At 40.2% G+C, this 19,110-nt stretch overlaps 1 protein-coding gene across 7 annotated transcripts in view; it reads left to right on the forward strand.

The window, feature by feature from the left end:
• The window catches only part of SYTL5 (synaptotagmin like 5), a 136,781-nt gene that overhangs the window by 80,538 nt on the left and 37,133 nt on the right, over positions 1-19,110 (forward strand). For 3 of the 7 annotated variants that reach the window (XM_024116471.2, XM_024116475.2, XM_024116473.2), the window contains exons 7-13: positions 2,371-2,503; positions 4,359-4,465; positions 7,107-7,199; positions 7,811-7,876; positions 11,578-11,756; positions 13,798-13,897; positions 15,502-15,663. In XM_024116471.2, the coding sequence (XP_023972239.1) occupies positions 2,371-2,503; positions 4,359-4,465; positions 7,107-7,199; positions 7,811-7,876; positions 11,578-11,756; positions 13,798-13,897; positions 15,502-15,663 (840 nt within the window). The remainder of the gene's footprint in view (positions 1-2,370; positions 2,504-4,358; positions 4,466-7,106; positions 7,200-7,810; positions 7,877-11,577; positions 11,757-13,797; positions 13,898-15,501; positions 15,664-19,110) is intronic. The other 4 variants (XM_024116472.2, XM_024116476.2, XM_024116477.2 and 1 more) reach the window with 4 other exon arrangements.

Consider the following 19,110-nt stretch of genomic DNA (forward strand, 5'->3'; position numbering starts at 1 on the left):
GAGACAAAAGACCTGTATGCAGAAAACGATAAGACACTGATGAAAGAAATTAAAGATGATACAAACAGATGGAGAGATATATCATGTTCTTGGACTGGAAGAATTTCAACATTGTGAAAATGACTATACTACCCAAAGCAATCTACAGATTCAGTGCAATCCCTATCAAACTACCAATGACATTTTTCACAGAACTAGAACAAAAAATTTCACAATTTGTATGGAAACACAAAAGACCCCGAATAGCCATTATGCTTTGTTGTAGGATACTGACTATAGTTCTCTGTGCTGTACAGTAGGACCTTGTTGTTTATCCATTCTATATGTAAGAGCTTACATCTGCTAACCCCAAACTCCTAGTCCATCCCTCCCCCAACCCCCTCCCCCTTGGCAACCATAAGTCTCTTCTCTATGTCTGTGAGTCTGTTTCTGTTTCATAGGTAGGTTCATTTGTGTCATATTTTAGATTTCATATATAAGTGATATCATATGGTATTTATCTTTCTGACTTGCTTCACTTAGTATGATAATCTCTAGTTGCATCCATGTTGCTGCAAATACATGAATACTTTATTAAGCAACACCTAGATTTCCCTAACAGAAATTCCCTGCAACCATGTATACATACATATATATAGGCAGTGTCTATATTGATCTCACTCTTGCATTCTAGCTGATCTAGGTGGTCTTTTCTAAGAGAAAAAGAGACACAAAGAGAAATATTTTTTGTTGAATAGACTTAATACCGCACAGTACTTTATGAAACAGGTTTGCTCTTTCATGATGAAGGGAAGACCTATGTAGAATTAGATGACGATCAAGGTCACAGCTTCTCAATTTCTCCATTTCTCAGCATCTCTTTGTTTCAGTGTTCTTGTCTGCCTTAGCATGTGAGAAGTACATTTTTTAAATGGAAAATTCTTAGAACATGAAAGTCTCTAACCTGTCCTGTGCTGTGATGTAACTGATTAATTTTGGGCTTCACATCCTGAATCTTCAGGGTATGTGTTACATGTTCATGACTGTACAATATTAATTGGCCCATTAGTGCTCAATATTAATGATACTCCAGGGTGCCAGTTTGAAAATTTGCTATCAACGTAATTGCAAGTTGGTCTCGCTTCATTGGAGGAATCCATGTGTGACCAACTTTTTGAAGAGGTGTTGAAATCGGACCTATCCTTTTGACCTCCATCACAGTCTTTTGATAAACCTTAGTGGTCTGTAGCAATTAGAAAAGTTAGGAGCCAGATTCCTCCTGCTACAGGTAGTATGTGTTGGAGAATACTCAAAGATCAAAACCAGTCTATATTGAAGCTGCATTGATTTGTTTGCATGCTAAGCAAGTGAGAGTTCCATCTTTCCCGAATGAGTTCATTAACATCTCCTCAGTGTCTAAGGTATGGGGTAAAGGTAGGGCAACAAGAAGGGAATGCCTTACTGTAGGACTTTTGAAGGCACTTTTTGACTGTTTACGGAAGGGGGAACGAAAGAATCTCTTTTAGGTTCGATCATTATCACACCATGGTGTCATTTGCATGGAAACTTAACCTCAGCCCAGTTCTCAGAAGCCCAAAATTAGTTTTTCAAAACTCAAGCAAGTTTGGAATGATGCAGTTGTCAAGCCCCTGTGGGCACAGGCAAAGTTGGGACAGAATTTTCCTTTATAATGAAAGTAAGTGTCTGAATTCTGTCACATGCGCAAGCATGTATTAGCAAGCCGGTTCCAAAAATAAAAAATAAATCACCTATTCCTGTAAGCTGGGGAAGTCCCCATTCTTTATCCTTTTATGAACTTTAGTAAGTGCCTTGCATGAAATTTCATTCCAATAATGACGTAAGCAACCATGTTCTGATCATCCAGCCTACTAGATGGGAAAGGTGGCATGGTCTTCTGTTAAGTGAGGGGTGCTGGAAGTAAGGGGTGGTTGAGGAGAGAGCGTGTTGACAAGGAGGACAAATGTGGGACCAAACAGAGTTCTAACCCTGAGCAGTATTCTGAGGCTATGAAGCTTGCCAGATTCTTATACATAGTTCATTTAAGTTTGGAGGTACTTGTATTAATACCATCTTTCCTGCTAACCATATGTTAGAACACTCACTAATTTTGTGAATGAATAATTATTTCAAACACCTTTTGTGCTAGTTAGCAAACCTCTTAGTATATATTTTAGAGAGTAATTATTGATAGTAAGTTTGAGAGTTATATGGACTCCAGATATCAGCTGGCTCCTCCTAAAGAGTAATAGACATAAATGTGGTTATACTGGCATTTATTTATATGGAAGGACTTGGAAGTCAATTACAGTCAATATAACGGGTTTTGGGGTTTTTTTTTTTTGTTTTTTTTTTTCATTTCTACTTTGTGAGAAGGAACACGGTTTTGAAAATTCCATGGATTTGGCTGCCATTGAAAGCACCTCTCAGGATCTCACAAAGAGTCATCACCGAAAAACTTCCGGCACACCTTCCATAGCAGTGTCCAGGGCCTCCCTCTCCTCAGGTGGGTATTTGCCACATGACTACTCTGTTGTAAACATGAATAAATCAGGTGGAGTTGACTCCCTTGTGTGGCATTAAATGGATGTTTCATGCCTTAGAAAATAATCCATTTTTTGACCCATGGAGGGAGGCCCACTCCACAAGAACTGCTGAAAAGCCTCTTGCATTGCATGCAAAATCCATGAATCTTGGATTTGGCAAGAGTATACAGTATACAGTCATCACTGCCAAGTCTCCGAGCTATACCAAATGTCAGTAGAGGAGTGCAGGAAATACAGTTAGCTCATTTGATACAAAAGATAAAGACACATGCCCAGAGCTCCAGAAAATGGTAGTTCCATTGATATGGTGGTCAGAAGTGCCCTGTATCTTGACAGATTAATCATTATTCCATGGTTTAAATAAAGAGTTCTTTGCAAGCAACGTTAAGGGATTATTAATAACCCTTTTCATTTGTATGATACCTTCAAAAGTATCATTTCACTTCAGTATCACAACAACCCTGTGAAGCAGAGATTATTTATGTTGAGATTTTATTACCTATGAATAAGGAAACTCTTTAGAGAAACATGTCATAATTAGGAAGTTTGTGTCCCACGTGTAGATTTGAAATCATGACAAAATCCTCAACAGGAAGAAATTGCCACTTACTTGATGATATTTGCCTAAAGCCTAAGGCTGGATTCTCTGTGCTGAGTTGGAGAGCCTCTCCCAGCTAGGTAGCTCTGAAGGGTTGTCTAAATGTGCATGGTTATTGTTGCATTTTGTTCAGGACTAGAAAATCGGTTCACCCGTTAAATGAAAAATTTTAAAGTTGCCTAGAAGCCAACCTCATAGAGTGCATTTCTACTACTTCTACTCAATAGCTCCTGTCTTTTGTTTTTGTGTGTGTGGTATGCGGGCCTCTCACTGCTGTGGCCTCTCCCGTTGAGGAGCACAGGCTCCGGACGCGCAGGCTCAGCGGCCATGGCTCACGGGCCCAGCCGCTCCGCGGCATGTGGGATCCTCCCGGACCGGGGCACGAACCCGCGTCCCCTGCATCGGCAGGCGGACTCTCAACCACTGCACCACCAGGGAAGCCCAGCTCCTGTGTTTTGAGTACATACTCTATGTCAGGTGCTATGCTAAGCAGTTCTGTGTCATTTATCATTTCAAACTTAATTGCTCTCTTGCTCTCTTCAGTCTTTCTCATTTATAAGGCACTATTCTATCTCAGCAGGGCTTTGACATAGAACTGTTTTTTGGAAATAAACTGTGTCTTGGTAAGCTATCCACAGCATTACTGAGTTTTGCATTGTTCTTTATATTTTTAAAAGCAAGAAATTCTGCTCATGAAAGAATGTTCTGGTGCCTAAAGAAATAGAACTTCCTCTCAGTTTCCCTACAGCCACTCCCTTTTTGTGTGAAAGGAACTTGCTGTATCATTTTATTGCATTTTATGTCAAATATGAAAACACAGTAGATTCTCTAAATATTTAAATAAAGAATGGTTAATGATTTTTTTTCTAAGCTTAAGGGCCCATTCTGTGAGAGTTTTCCAAAGTGTGTGAGCAAAGCAGAAGCCTTAAACAGCTTAAAACGTTAGTATTTTATAGTAGAGCATTTGCCCTCCTATGCTCAAAGGAGAAATGAACACATCAGTGTTGGTAAGTCAGTCCAAGGAAATTTCAAAATACTGTTAAAAAATGGAAGTATGTTAGCATAAACAGCATGAAGTTGCTGACTCTGTTGCTTTCATGACACTATCTATGCCCTATGCCGAGAAAGAATTGGAATAATGATGAAACATTTGCAATGAAAAGTGAACCCTTCTAACAAAACAAGATGACTCACATCTTTCCTTTTCCTTCCTCCAGATCGGAGTCGATCTGAGTTAGATTTGAGTGGGTCATTTACAGAAGACTTAGAGGATACTTTAAGCATAAGAAGCAAGTCTGTCCCCGGGGCTTTAGACAAAGACTTGGTAAGTTGGATGTGGAAGAGAGCCTCATGGTCATGAAGAAAGGGCACAGTCTTGTTCCAAACCTGTCCACTTTGAGGTGAGGATGAGTTGAGAGTGAAGTGAGGATATACAATAATTTCTTCCTATTAGTCTTCACAACTAACATATAAAAACAGCCAAAGAATGATTTAGAAAAGGTAACAGGTGGGTGGGGGTGGGTGGGGGTGGGATGAAGTGGGAGATGGGGATTGACATATATACACTAATATGTATAAAATAGGTAACTATTAACCTGCTGTATAAAAAAAATCAGTAAGATAACATTCAAAAAAGAAAGATTGACGATAACAAGTGTTAGTGTGGATGTGGAGAAAAGGGAACCCTTGTGCACTGTTGGTGGGAATGTAAATTGGTGCAGCCACTGTGGAAATCAGTATGGAGGTTCCTCAAAAAATTTAAAAAATTTTGAACTACCATATGCTCCAGAAATTCTACCTCTGAGTATTTATCTGAAGAAAGTAAAAACACTAACTTGTAAAGATATCTGCACCCCCATGTTCATTGCAGTATTGTTTACAATAGCCAAAACATGGAAACAACCTAAGTGTCCATCAATAAATAGATGAATGAGTAAAGAAGTTGTGGTATATGTATACAGTGGAATACTATTCAGCCACAAAAAAGAATAAAATCCTGCCATTCGCAACAACATGGATGAACCTCTAGGGCGTTATGCTAAGTGAAATAAGCCAGAAAGACGAATACCATGTGACCTCACTTATATGGAGCATCAAATAAATAAATAAATAAGAAGCAAGCTCTTAGGTACGGAGAATATACTGGTGATTGCTAGAGGCAGGAGAAAGGGGTGACCTGTTTTTGTTTTTAGTTCAAATAAATTGAAAAGAAAAGAAAAAAGGTAACAGGTGATCAGGTTAATGAGTGAAGATTATCTCTTAGAAAACACCTGTTGGGGATGTCAGTTCCTGGTTAAAAGCACCTCACTAAATCTAAACCCTGAGAAATAAGGAACCACAACATTTCCTAAATCAAATATTACTAGACTTATCTGACTATATATTTTATATGAACATTTCTACATCTCCAGTTACCCCCATAAACTACCTTCTCCACTGAGACCAACTTATGTGAAAATTAATGTTTAGGGTGAACTCATTTATAGAATGAGAAGGTTGAATTAAATTATTGTTAAGGTTCTAATGTTCTGATATTCCAATTTCTATAATAGCTATAATCCAGTTTGAACTCCTTGGAAGAAAGAACACAAATGTTAAATGACATTAATATAATTTTTCCAACACAAACCAGGAAACTTAGTTCTAAAACTCAGTGTTATTTACTATAGTATTAAGAAACTGCAAAGTATTTTAAAATCCACCACAAAAGGGCAGGGGTGGGGGGTAGGCAATGAGATCAAATGGTTTCGAAGCTTACTTGGTATTCAGTTTTTAAGGAACAGCTAATTCCAATGTTATTAAACTATTACTGATCTTAGAAAACTCTGAAAATCTTCAAATTCATATTATGAAGCCACTGTATTGACATATAACCTGAATACTCAAACTTGATTTTTAAAATAGTTTAAAAAATGAAAACTACAATAATTTATGACTATATATGCAAAACTTGAAATATAATATTAAGTAAAACCTAGCAGTGAATCAAAAATATTGCAGTAAGGATAAGTAAGTTTTATTCTAGGTATGAATGGAAGAACTAATATATATAAGAATATCTATTACATAATTAATATTTCAGTATATTGAAGGAGAAAATAAAAAACTATGTCAATAGATACTGAAAACTATTTTAAAAAAGAGAATGTAATTCCAACAGGATGCAAAATATTAGTTTCACATGTGGGGGTGAGAGGAGTGCCAGGGAAGAGAGGAGAAGCAAAAAAGGTGTCCATGATTTAAAAAAAAAAAAAAGAGTATGCATGATACAATCCATTTGTGTGTGTGTGTGTGTGTGTGGATGTGTGTGTATCCTATTCATACCATCAAAAATTTTTGAAGTTTGATCATTAATGTTAGTGGAGATATAATTTTTTTATATTACTTGAAATTTATCTACATTGCTTAAACCTTTTGCTATAAAAATGTATTACTTAAATAACCAGGAAAAAAAACAGTGGGGGAAGAAAAGTAGAATCTGGGATTTTGGACAAGAATCTAGTATCTAAAATAGTTTATTCTATTGGAGAGATTTTCAAGATACATTTCCCCATCTTGATGGTATATATACACACACAGGTAGGTGTGTGTGAGCATATACACACACACAAATGCACCCCAATTTTTTAAATTAAAAAATAACTTTAAGTACATTGCTCAAAGTGAATCACTTTAATGAGCAGGGAAGTAGGAATTGAACGCTGAGGTCTATGTGATTCCAAATTTCACATTCTTTCCATAAAACAAGCATCACTAGGAAGGAGACCCCAATCCTCTGATGGTACAGTTCAGGTACCATCAGAATGGAAGGCAAAAGAGAAAAACCTAGGAATGGGGTGATTTCTAGATATTTGTATCTGATTTTTCAAGTATTTAAGAAAGTAAGTGGTTTTTTAAGTAGAAAGACTTTCTAAGAAAGAAATAAACCAAACCACTGATTTTCTTTTCCCCCCATCCTTCCTTAGGACTACTTGGAAGAGACGGAAGAAGGCATTGATGACTTGGCGTCCTCTCGGTTTTCTGCAAACACCCACAGTGTAGCAAGCGGCCTGTCAACCGTAAGCAGTTCTCTAGCATGCACTGGAAGATTCTTCCTCCGTTGATTTTCTGTGCATTTCCAAAGGAGAGAATAATGTTCTTCAAAAGCGCGTGATAGTGATTTAAAAGTCATTATAGTCTCCTGCTTGCCCTTTGTCCACAGAGTAGTTTTCACTCGAATTTTGTGGTGGCTTTTCCTAAGGCTCCCGATTCCTTCTCTCTCCTACTTTAAAAACCTCTCCTCACCCAGGTTTTAAAACATCATCACTCCCTAGTTCAGGCTCTCATCAGCGGAAGCCTATGAATTACCTCAGTTCTCAGCTGTTAAATTTCCCTGCCACCATTCTCTCAACTCCCCAACTATCCTCTACTCTACAGCCAGTCACTTTTCCAAAACATGTACCCAAGTAGGTTTCTCTCCTACTCACACATCAAGTCCATAGCTTCCCGCTGCCTATGGAATAAAATCCCTTCTTACTCTGGTGTTTGAACCCTTCTTTGAGAGGGCTTTAGGAGCTCCCGTGTCCTTATACCCATCTGTATGCCTACAAGTCTTGTCTTTGCTTCTCTGATTTCTGTCTGTTGCTCTAATACCCTTTTTTCTTTTGACCTTTGGGTGACTTCCTTAAAGAATTCTCAAGCAGGCTCTGACAGGAAATGGACCTACCTGAGTGTGCCTGATGCTGACTCAGACACTGTGAGTGTTCAAGCTTTTCCAACCATACTTCACAAAATTCATGGTATAGGGAATCGAATTAGGTAGGCAATTTTTCCAGCATTTATCTCTTTCTGACTTGTATACAGTTAACCAGAGGTTCTCTTTTCAAAGGTAAATAACATGATCAGAATCCAGGTCTTCCAAACAAAGAACATTTGGTAAACATTAGAATCTGAGGAACAGTGAAAAGATACATGGTCTAAAATGATTTACCACGAGCAAGGCACCTTTAGAATAAACATCTCTGTTTAACTCTCAGCACTGGTTTGGTTAAGAGCGTAAAGTTTGGTTAGTAGTAAAATTTCTGTAACTTCTTCAGTTTCTCCCAAGCTTCAGCAGGTGTGAGTTCTTAAACTGTCTTCTCTATATATGGATGTCATGCTTTACAGAGGACCCTCTTTGAAGAAGTGGCTACAGAGGAATGTGGTGTAGATACAAGTCAGTGATACAAGGAGGCAGTGAGGTATGGTGGGGAGGTCCTCAGACTAAAACTCTGGAAATCTTGGCTTTATGTTGTCAACAAAAAAATTAATCAGTTGGTCTAAGAAAGAAATGGGAAATTTTATTGGAGCCAGATTGGAGATTATAACCCAGAAACAGCATCTCCAAAAGCTCCAAGAACTGTTCCACCCATTAGAGCTCAAGGCACAGTTATGTAAGTTTTTTGAGACAGAGGGCTGTACATTAAATGATGTATTATTGACAGTTTATACAATTCAGATCTAAGTGTCATCATGTCCCCTTACAAGAGCAAGAAGGAATGTTATCTTTTACTGAGTTTCTTATTGATGCTAGGAGAATGTTGCTTTCTATGGTTGAGCAGTTATTTCTGCCAGTGGGGGAGGTCTGGTCGATGCGTAATACAGATACACAATGCACAGTGTGGCGAGAGAGGAGGCCAAAGGGTAGAGAAGATTTTTTTATGTTTACATTTTTCTTGTCTTGCCATAAAATATGAATTTTATGTCACAGTGTCTTGGCACTGCCAACAGTTTCTGTGAGCCAGCCTTTACTCACGTGTAACATGAGGGGCTTGAGGCTTATTCTTGAAGCCCTTGAAACTCAATGCATGGTCCATGGACCAGCAGTATTGCATCACCTGGGGCAGAGACTGGAAAACGCTGTCAGCTCCCAGAGCCCCTAGTGTCTCAGTGATAATTTCATAGCACTCCTAGGCCAAAAGTAATACCTGACTAGCCCATTTATTAAGTAGTTAGCTTGAAAAACAAATTTAATAAAAGCACTGGGATCCTAACAACTTAGTAGCCATTTGAAAAAATAATATACATAACTTGAAAGAAAAATAATATTTTTATTCCAGTCTTAAATAGCCCCTGATGGGATGTGCGTGCCTGATGGGCACTACGTGACTTGTCAGATCTTGGAATCTGATTGGGTGGCATCATTTTCATTTCCTGTTCCCCGTTGACTTTTGTGCAATACTTGCTTTTTGTCATAGCAACTGCCCAAAACTCAGCTTCACGTAGATAGGACTTCATTGAAAAGAATAAGGTGGAATTTAATGTTAATACTGTGAACCCCACTGTTCGTAGTTTGCGTGGTGTCTGGTAGTTGTCGCTGTGTTTCCCTTGAAATTTTAAAATATCCTGCTTTGCCCCTGTGAGTTGGCTCTGCTGCTTTGGGATGCCGAGACACACAGTTTGGGAACTGTGGACCTAGGAGTTTGTTAGGAAAGCAGAATCTCAGACCCCCTCTGGGACTGAATAGATCAGAATCGTCATTTTAACGAGATCCCCAGGTGACCTATATGCAATTTAAAAATACATATTTATTCCTTTTGGCTGCACCGGGTCTTAGTTGCGGCAAGTGGGATCTTTAGCTGCAGTATGCGGACTCTTAGTTGAGGCATGCATGCGGGATCTAGTTCTCCAACCAGGGATAGAACCCGGGCCCCCCCTGCATTGGGAGCATGGAGTCTTACCCACTGGACCACCAGGGAAGTCCCGACCTATATGCAGTTGAAGTTTGCAAAGCACTGCTCAGAGACGCTTGCTATCTTGAAAATTTTGATGTTTTGTTTTATGAATAAAAAAGGTGAATTAGGTCACTCACTGGCTTTCTTTAAGTTTTAATTTCCACATAATTATGGAATCCTTGGTTTGCTCTTGCCCTTGACTTAAGCTTGGAATAGATACTAACCACATCACCCACTTCCTGTTTTTTGATCAGTCTCTACTCTGAGCAGTTGGAGGAAGGTAATGACTTTTGTTTTATGGATAAACAAAAAAGTATAAAAAGTAGGAAGTCTAACCTCTCTTTGCACCATAGTCCTTCCCAGTGGTTCACAGACAGGCTTTTGAAACTCCTGGGTCACTCCTGAAAGCCTTCCAGGTGGCCTTTTGTGACAGTCGTGTTGCTAAGACACAGAGTTTGTGCTGCTGGTACTACAGGATAATTTTGTTACATTTAATTTAAAATATGTCTCCTGTTATTAGTGTGTCATCAGAAACTTCATTCATTCTGGTACATTTGGATAGAGTTTCTTTTTACATTTTAATTTTATTTATTGGTTGCTGTGTTATTTTCTTCTTTAGTGTTCTGTTTTGTGGGTTGCTATTTTATAGATGTGTACAAAGCCATGGTCTTATTACTACCCATGTGGCTGTATGGCTGCTCAAGGGGAGCCCGACAGCTATGGGCATATGACGTTCTCCTGGCACGCCCTTGTTAAAGATGCAGTTTTGTTACTGAACCAAACTTGGGTCTGCTCGCCTGGGCACAGTAAAGGCAATCTACTGACACTAGATTGTGGTGAAGGAAAGTACAGTGTATCTTGTAAAAGCACCAATACAAGGAGGACAGGTGGTTGGTGCTCTGTAAACCCCCGAACTCCCCAAGGGGTTTCAGCAAAGCATTTTTAAAGGCCAGGTGAGGGACGGGGGTTGCAGGGTATGTGATCAGCTTGTGCACAGTTCTCTGACTGGTTGATGGTGTGCAGTCTTTAGGCTCCAGAAGGTCTGGGGGCTACGTGTTCATGGTCATCAAGTAGTTAATTTCTTCCAATTTGGTGGGAGTTTTAGCATCTGTAAAACAACTCAGGAAGTGGGCATCTGATACTATTATCTGGGTGCTTCAGCCAGGAGCTGTAGCAGAGGATATGGGGGCGGGTCTGTCCTGGGAAGGCCCCATAGGGTCCTGCTCGGTTAGAGTTCTGGCTTCCCAGAGACTGATGGGATACTCTAGGTAGATGTCAGAGAGAGAAGCTTGTGGCTTATGCTAGCACAGAAATATGAAATGAATTTTTCTTTGTCCTGATCAATGCATTCTAGACCTTGAAGTAGATTGACCTTGAGTCTACCAGTGAAAAAGGAGAATGCTACAGGGATGAGGAAAAGAGGTATGATGGGAAATGCCTCAATGACCCTGTATTCATTAGAAGCAGTGAATAAACACAGGGTGTTCACTAACCCAGAAAGACAATGCTTCCCCTCCCAGCAAGTTTTCTGGCTTCCTTACTAATGGTCCTAGTTCTTGTCCTTTCTCAGGCTTGGATTTTATACAGTACCAGAAAAACAAGCGATTTTTGCTTTCTTCCTTTCACCCTAAACTTCCCTGCTCGTTATAGACAATGGGAATTGTAATTGAATGAAGGGAGGTCACTTCTGTGAAGAGATCACTAGCATAACACTAGATGCCTCTTTTCATCTTGTTTATTCCAGACCAGCCTGAACAGCATGATGAGTGTTTACAGTGAAACAGGAGACTATGGCAACGTGAAGGTCAGTGGGGAAATCCTTCTCCACATCAGCTACTGCGACAAAACTGGCGGGCTCTACATTTTTGTCAAGAATTGCAGAAATCTGGCCATAGGAGATGAAAAGAAACAGAGGACAGATGCGTAAGCATATACCGTATTCCTTAGACTATCTCGGTCACTGCATATGTGAGTATGTGTGCTTGTCAGCATGTGTGTTTCTTTTTCAGAAGCGTCTTAGCATTCCTCTAGATTCAGAAGGTTGATCGTCACTTTCTTCCTGTGCCAAACTTCTAAATATTCTTTGATGCGCACGTATAATGGTTGCGTTCGTGGTTATCTGATTTTTACTTATTTTATTTTATTTTATTTTATTTCTCTTCTATTTTATTTTATTCTATTGTATTCTATTTTACTTTATTTTATTGTATTCTATTCTATACTATTTTATTGTATTCTATTCTACTCTATTTTATTTTATGGCTGCACTGCACGGCTTGTGGGATCTCAGTTCCCCTACCTGGGATTGAACCCGGGCCACGGCAGTGAAAGCACCAAGTCCTAACCACTAGACTACCAGGGAACTCCCAGATTTTTAAAAAGCTATTACTCAACGTGATTCAGGACTGACAGATTTGTAGTTCACACAGAGGCAGCTCTTTGAGTTAGAAGGCTGACACATTGGCACACCCCAGGATGTATAAGAGCGTCCTGTTAATTTTTGTTCTGGGAAACCCTCCAGAGAAAATTACCAAGCTGTTCACCCAATTGAACAACTTGAGAGGGCAATTATGAAGCTCTCAGGATTTCAGGGATGAGCCCGGGAGGGCAGGGATGACTATAGCACATTGGAAAGAAGCTAGATACAAAGATATGTCATGTCTTCCCAGGACCACTGCCAGGTTTGATGATTCACTAGGAGGACTCACAGGTCTCCACATGTAGTCATAATCAGCAAAGGGAAAAGGCATATGTGGCAAAGTTCTAAAAGAATCCAGGCTTAAGCTTCCAAGTATCCTTTCCCAGTGGAGTCACTTGGGATGTGCTTAAGGTGCTTAAGTCCTCCAGCAACGAATTGTGACAACACATGTGAAGCGTTGTCTACCAGGGAAGCTCATTGAGAGACTCATCTGGGCATATAACAAATTCCCAGTCTCCCAGAAGGAAAGCAGGGGTTCAGCAGAAGCCATATTATTTCCACAAATATTTTAGTCACAGTGAGCCACTTATATCTGTTCTGGGAATGATGAGAATCCTCCTGAAATCCAGGTTCCCACGTGCCAGCCAAGAGCCGAACTTATAAGCAGGCATTTCTAAGGAGAGCAGTCTCAGACCTGCTGTTTACCTTTTTTCTACATAAAAGATGACCTAGGTTCAGTAAACAACTCAGCAAAGCTGTTTCCAGATTAGACAAACAGATGGATTCTGAGTACAGGTTGGTCCACTTACCTCCTCAGCTAAATATCAGAGAGCTCAGGACCAATATCATCATTTAGACTAGCATGGAAATGGATCATCTAAAGCCCATCCTGAAGATGTGCTTCAGGACTCTGGTAGCATCTTTTACATTTCAATCTTGTACATTTCTGAGTCTGCCGTGATGCTTCGCTCCAAGAGGCTCCTGGGACAGCTCAAGGCAAGGTATTGGGTAAAATTGCTATTGTGATTTCAGGTTGTTATTTTTCATTTCCTCTTTTCACCATTTTTCTTCATCCATCCATGGCCATTGACTCCACTCATCGGAAGTCCTGACATCTGAGTGGAGAGGAAAATAACCCCATATTTTGTGAGACCATTGATCATAATAATAGATTACATTTATTGAGTAGTATAATATGTCAGCTTCTTGTATGTCTCAGCTAATTTTATCTTCACAATGCCATAAGTAAGCTCTTGAGTTCACCAAAACCAGTGAGGCCTGGAGTGATTCAAACCCAGCTGGCTTGACTCCAGAGCCCACACACCCTTTACCACTAGACTTTACTGCTTCTCTCTTATTGAAGGTCCAGAGTTATATTTCAAGGTGTCCTGTCATGTAGACAACATTCCCTTTGGTTCTGTCTCTTATACTCACTAGCCTATTCCCTTTGCCTCTTTTATTCACTGATGTCCCTGAGCATTTCTTGCAAAGTAGACGTTTCCCAAGAATTATTTTCACTTTTTTTTTTTTTTTTACCGTCTACAGTTATGTCAAGTCATACCTTCTTCCTGACAAGTCTAGAAATAATAAGCGCAAGACCAAAATCAGAACAGGCACCAATCCAGAATTCAATGAAACACTAAAGGTAAATAAATATTCTCTCAGAGTAACTTTAGTGATACAGTTTACAACCTCATTGAAACTACAGAGGATTTGCATGTCAAGGCTTATATGTATTTTAGAAAAGTAGAATTTGAATCAGTTAGTGTGATACCCTTGGATTTCTGTTTCTGGAAAAGAAGATATGTAAACCACTCTTACTCTGTTTTTCTCTGTTGCTCCTGAAATTGCACCTTAAGTAGAGACAATCCAGGAAAATTACATCTGACCTGATACATCTTGTCAAAAAGTATGTTTCACCCTTGGGAAAACTGTGTTTTTTCTAGTTTCCCCTAAAAGAAGTTTGTCACAGTTTTGACAGTAACTTAGGAGGTCTCTACCCACTCACTGTTCTGCTAACACAGCGTGAAGATGTGCTGTTTCTTGTAAGGGTTTTGGAATTTGGCTAAATTTAAGCATGTGGTTAATGAACAGTGGAGATGCAGGGCTGGATTCCAGAACTCTCAGAGACAGTGGCCTAGATAAGAGATGACCCAGGCCCCAATTCTAGAGAGATTACTTTTCCCTATAGGCTTCCATGTAACCTCTTCTCACACCCTGGACCAATCTAGCCTGGTAAGAAGGATCAGGGAGATGGGGATGTAGACGTTATTGCCAGTTGCAGAGTAATTTATGGATCTTGTGCCCAGAATGATGGAGTCAGAGTCCACCATAGGAGGAAGTTGGTGAGTTGGGGCGTGTGTCAGCGGGGTCATATGTGAAAGCAGGAACCAATATCAAAACAGATCAAAGTGAAAATGAATGAATATAGGCAGAGGGTGAATCCAGAAGCCATGACAAGATAGCAAAGATGAGCCCAAGCAGAAGAGAGAAACAGAGTGACATGGCAGATCCAGGAAGCAGGGAGCCAAGGTTAATCATGCCAGGAACAGCAAGGATGGGTGTAGATGCAAATCCAAGATCAGGAGTCAGTCAGTCTGAAGCGTGTCCCAGGTGGTCATTTGCTTAGGATAATCAGGAGGTTTTGAGGGTGTATGGGCTTGTGGCCCTGGATAATGTTCTGCTGGAAAAGGCAAAACCATGCCAACAATAATATTTCCTTTCTGCTCAACCTACGTATATATCGATTCACCCTTGCACTTAGGCTGAACTTTATGAAGTTTGACATTTGCAAGTTTCTCACTGTCAATGTTATCCTGGATTTGGGCTTCTTGTTACAAATAAAATAAGACAGAAATTAGAGAATTGATATATTAAACATTGTGCTTACGAAGTAGTTGTTGACGAAATAATTAGGCAAATGAAAAGCAGGTAAAACTGAAAAGGGGACAAGCTTCATCACCTGACACTTTTTATACAATATCTGAAGTTTATCGACTCCCCCCCCCCCCCGACAAATAGTCTGTTGATATATAGTTCAGTGCTAAGTCTCACACAAAATGATTTTATGGAATAGAACCTCAGTTGTAGCAGAAACGAAGAAAAATGAAGATTTTTTTCTCTTGGGTTTGTTTTGTTCATATTACTAATTTATTTGATCTGAAAGCTGGTGGTAGTGAATTTCAACCTGTCCTAGAAGTGGGCAGAGCCCTCCTTTTGTAGTGTGATGTTGTAAATCTGATTTTGCAGTATACCATCAGCCATACCCAGCTGGAAACGAGAACTCTGCAGCTCTCAGTCTGGCATTACGATCGATTTGGACGCAACAGCTTCCTTGGGGAGGTGGAGATTCCTTTTGACTCATGGAACTTTGAAAATCCAAGTGATGAGTGGTTTGTGCTTCAGCCCAAGGTAGGAAATGCTTCCAGATGAGTCAAACAGTTATATAAGTAGTGAGCAAAATTGATGTCACAGGCCTAAAGAATCTGAAGACTTCCAGTTGTCAAGTGATAATCTGAAAAGGTTAGTGCAGCTAATTTTGGAATAATATAATAAATGTAAATCCATTCTTTTGGAAATCCTTCTTCTTCGATACAGACTGTCTGTAAAATGCAAGCCACATAATCATATATCTTATTCATTTGACCTACTAAAAATGTAGTCATCATTTGAAGGTTGCCATGGATAAACAAAAGAATACATTATATGATCCTATTAGAAAGAGAAAGCGTTCATTTTCACATAGACAAAAACCGCTCCATAGAGCACAGTCAGTCTCAAAACATTCTCTCTCTTCCTCATTCTCCACAATTCAGACATGGGCAGGAGTGCTCTTGACTTGGCTCAGTGAGGAAGAGACCAGAGCTAAAGTATCTGGTTTCCTACATTCCTACTTGTGAGATTCAGAACCCAGGTCTTGAGTTATAGTCAGAAAAAGAAATCTCAAAGCTGGTTCTAGAAATTAAATGCTACTATAGTATGTTCTAAACTAAACCAACAGTACCTGAGATTCACTCTATGCAATTGGTATCTCTACATTTACAGTAATTTTTGAAGTCAAAAGTGAGGTGGAAAAAAGGTCACATTTATATAACCAAAGACTGTCCTTTATAGAGAGAAGGGCAAAAAGAACATGATGGTAAAGATAGTGGATGCAGATCAGACTTCCTGGGTTCAATCCTGGCTTCAGACTCTGTGTAACCTTGGGCAAGTTACTTAACTTCCCAGGCCTTGGTATCTCACTGGTGATAAAAGAATTGGACATCAGTTATAGGGATGCTGTGAGGCTTGAAGAAGCCTGCTACGTGATGCTTGCAGTATTGTGTCAGGCACATTGTAAACTTCTCACTAAATGCTAGGTAGTATTTATGTTTCATTGGAGTCCTTATATTGCAATTAACAGAAACCCCAGCTCATACTACTCAAAAAAATAAAAGGAAATTATGGGCCAGTGATTATCAAGCATGGCTTGATCCAGATACTCAGATCTTAGCAAGGCCCTGGAGTCTCTTGGTCTCTCTTCTCTGTGTTGGCTTCACTTGCAGACTTCATGCAGTGTGGGCCTCCCTCACTAGCTCCACGTCTGCTTCTCTTGGACACCACAACAGCTGCAAACCTCTCATCCTTGCCTCACACTGTCCAGGAGAGGAGAGAGTTCCTCTCCTCCAATAGTCCAGCCAATGCCCTGGCCCTGGTTCCTAATTCTCATTACATTATTTGCCCATCCTGAGCCAATCATTCTGGCTAGGGAGGTGAGATACATTGAGTGGCTTAAGACAGTCAGGACATAACTCTGGTCTTGAAGGCGGTATTGCCCCAAAAGAAATCCTGGTACAGTAGTACTAAAAAAAAAAAAAAAAAAAAAAAAAAAATAGTGAGTGGATCTTAGACAGCAAAAAGCAAGCATTGACCATCATCAGTAACACTTGTTGATCATCCTCAGTAGCGGCATCGTTCACATCTCATGGTTACAACCATCAGTGTGGGGTTAGCATCGTTATCCCCATTTTATATAAGGAGACTGAGACTCAGAAGTTAAATACAATATTCTAGTGGATTTTATAAGTGTTGACCTCAAACTTGGTGTAAATAACTCGTGGAAAATCTTTAGGAGGTTTAATTGGGCTATGGGTAAAATGGACAATGAAACAGAAATCCTCAAACCGAAAATAACCTCATTCCCATGACTAACATAAATGTGGTAGAGATAGGAAGTACAGTGTTAACAAGTCCATGATAGCATAACATTTCTCTGACATTAAATACGAGAACTATTTGGTCATTACAGTGCTAAGTTTCTGGGAATTGAATGAAAAGCCTCAACATAAAGGATAGCGATTAAGCTGACTTAACAGTCTCCTATCACGTGCTTCCTTTTGTGTAATGGGTGAGCATCAAAGAATCATAGAAAATGTCCAACATATCATGTGATGTGTGACACTGATGAAGGACGAGTAACATGAATCTTAGTCCGTGAAGTTAATTTGTCTGTCAGAAATATAACACGAAAGCACAGAGGGGCTGTTTGGAAATCAGCTTGGAGGGTTTCCAGTCAGTTTCTTGGAAATGGTTGGAGAATTTGCCCTGAGATATCAAAGCTCTCCCAGGCCTCTCCCAAGCATCCTCTGTGCTTAGGGGTCAACAGCTTTCCATGGTAATCACCTTCACATTGACACTGAGTGGTTTGACTTTCTATCATAAGGGAGAAGCATCTCTCTGAGGCTGCTCAAGGTGGAAACATCCTGATGGTGTTTAATGTCGGTGGAACTCCTTTGGTCCTCTGCCAGAGGCTCTCTTTAGAAGTCTGTCCTCAGGCTATTGTAAATTTTTCCCACGCAGGCAGAGAGCCAGAAATTCCTGGGAGCTTATGTACCCCCTGCCACAAGGCAACCCTTAGCCAATAACTGATAGATGGGGGAGTTTGAAAGCTCAGTTCCATGACTGAGAGTGGGCAAAGCTCTGAGGCGTTACTTCTACTCCAGAGCTCTCCTGCTGGATCTGGCTGTGCCTTTGCCTGGCTTCCTCCTCTTCCCCAACCTATTTCCCCAACCCCTTCACTGGCCTGTCCTGGGAGCACTTTCTTAATAAGTCACTTGCATAAGAATCCTCACCTCAGGGTCGGCTTCTGGGGAACGCAACTTAAATTGGTGTCTCTAACCCATGTCTTCTTTTTCCACCAAGCTCCCTCTGACACATACAGAGGAAAGGCTGCAGATTATTCAGACTTGCTTAGATACCATGCCTTCCAAAACCAGGGAGGCAGGATACCAAAACATGCTCTGTACGCCGCCTCCTGCTTCGTGAGTGGCTCATCCTCGGGCTGAGCTGGGCTCCCTGTGGTTGATTACCAGCCGACTCTGAGAACTGTCATTTCGTTCTCTGCCTGCCCCTCAGTCATTTCAATGCAGTAGTCACTTCATCAGCTGCAGCTATAGCATGAGCAGCCTTGGAGACTTGATGCTTCTTGTAGATTATCCAGCTGAGGAGCTGAAGTGTGAGCTACAGGGACCAATTTCCTTAGTAATGGAGGATCGGAATTAATAGTCTTTAAACATTCAGAAATACTGACATCCTTTGGCCGTGGGAAGACTGGAAAGACACAGTGCCTTATTGCTTATCGACTGTGTGTTGGTGAAAAGTCCTTGGACACCTTCCTTTGTTTTTGCTAGGTCTTACAACCCATGTGGAGGCCGATGCAGACAGAGAAAGAATTCAAGTTGCCAGATGTACTGACTCTCAAGTAGTTTCACAGTATAACTCCCATTTTACTGCATGACGTGGGACTGTTTATTAGCTATAACTCGTTATCTTACCGGAAGGCATGTTAGGTAGTTAGACAAGAAGAGTTTGTCAGTATAA

The sequence above is a fragment of the Physeter macrocephalus genome, chromosome 21, assembly GCF_002837175.3.
Source record: "Physeter macrocephalus isolate SW-GA chromosome 21, ASM283717v5, whole genome shotgun sequence".
In the NCBI taxonomy this organism is placed as follows: Eukaryota; Metazoa; Chordata; class Mammalia; order Artiodactyla; family Physeteridae; genus Physeter; species Physeter macrocephalus.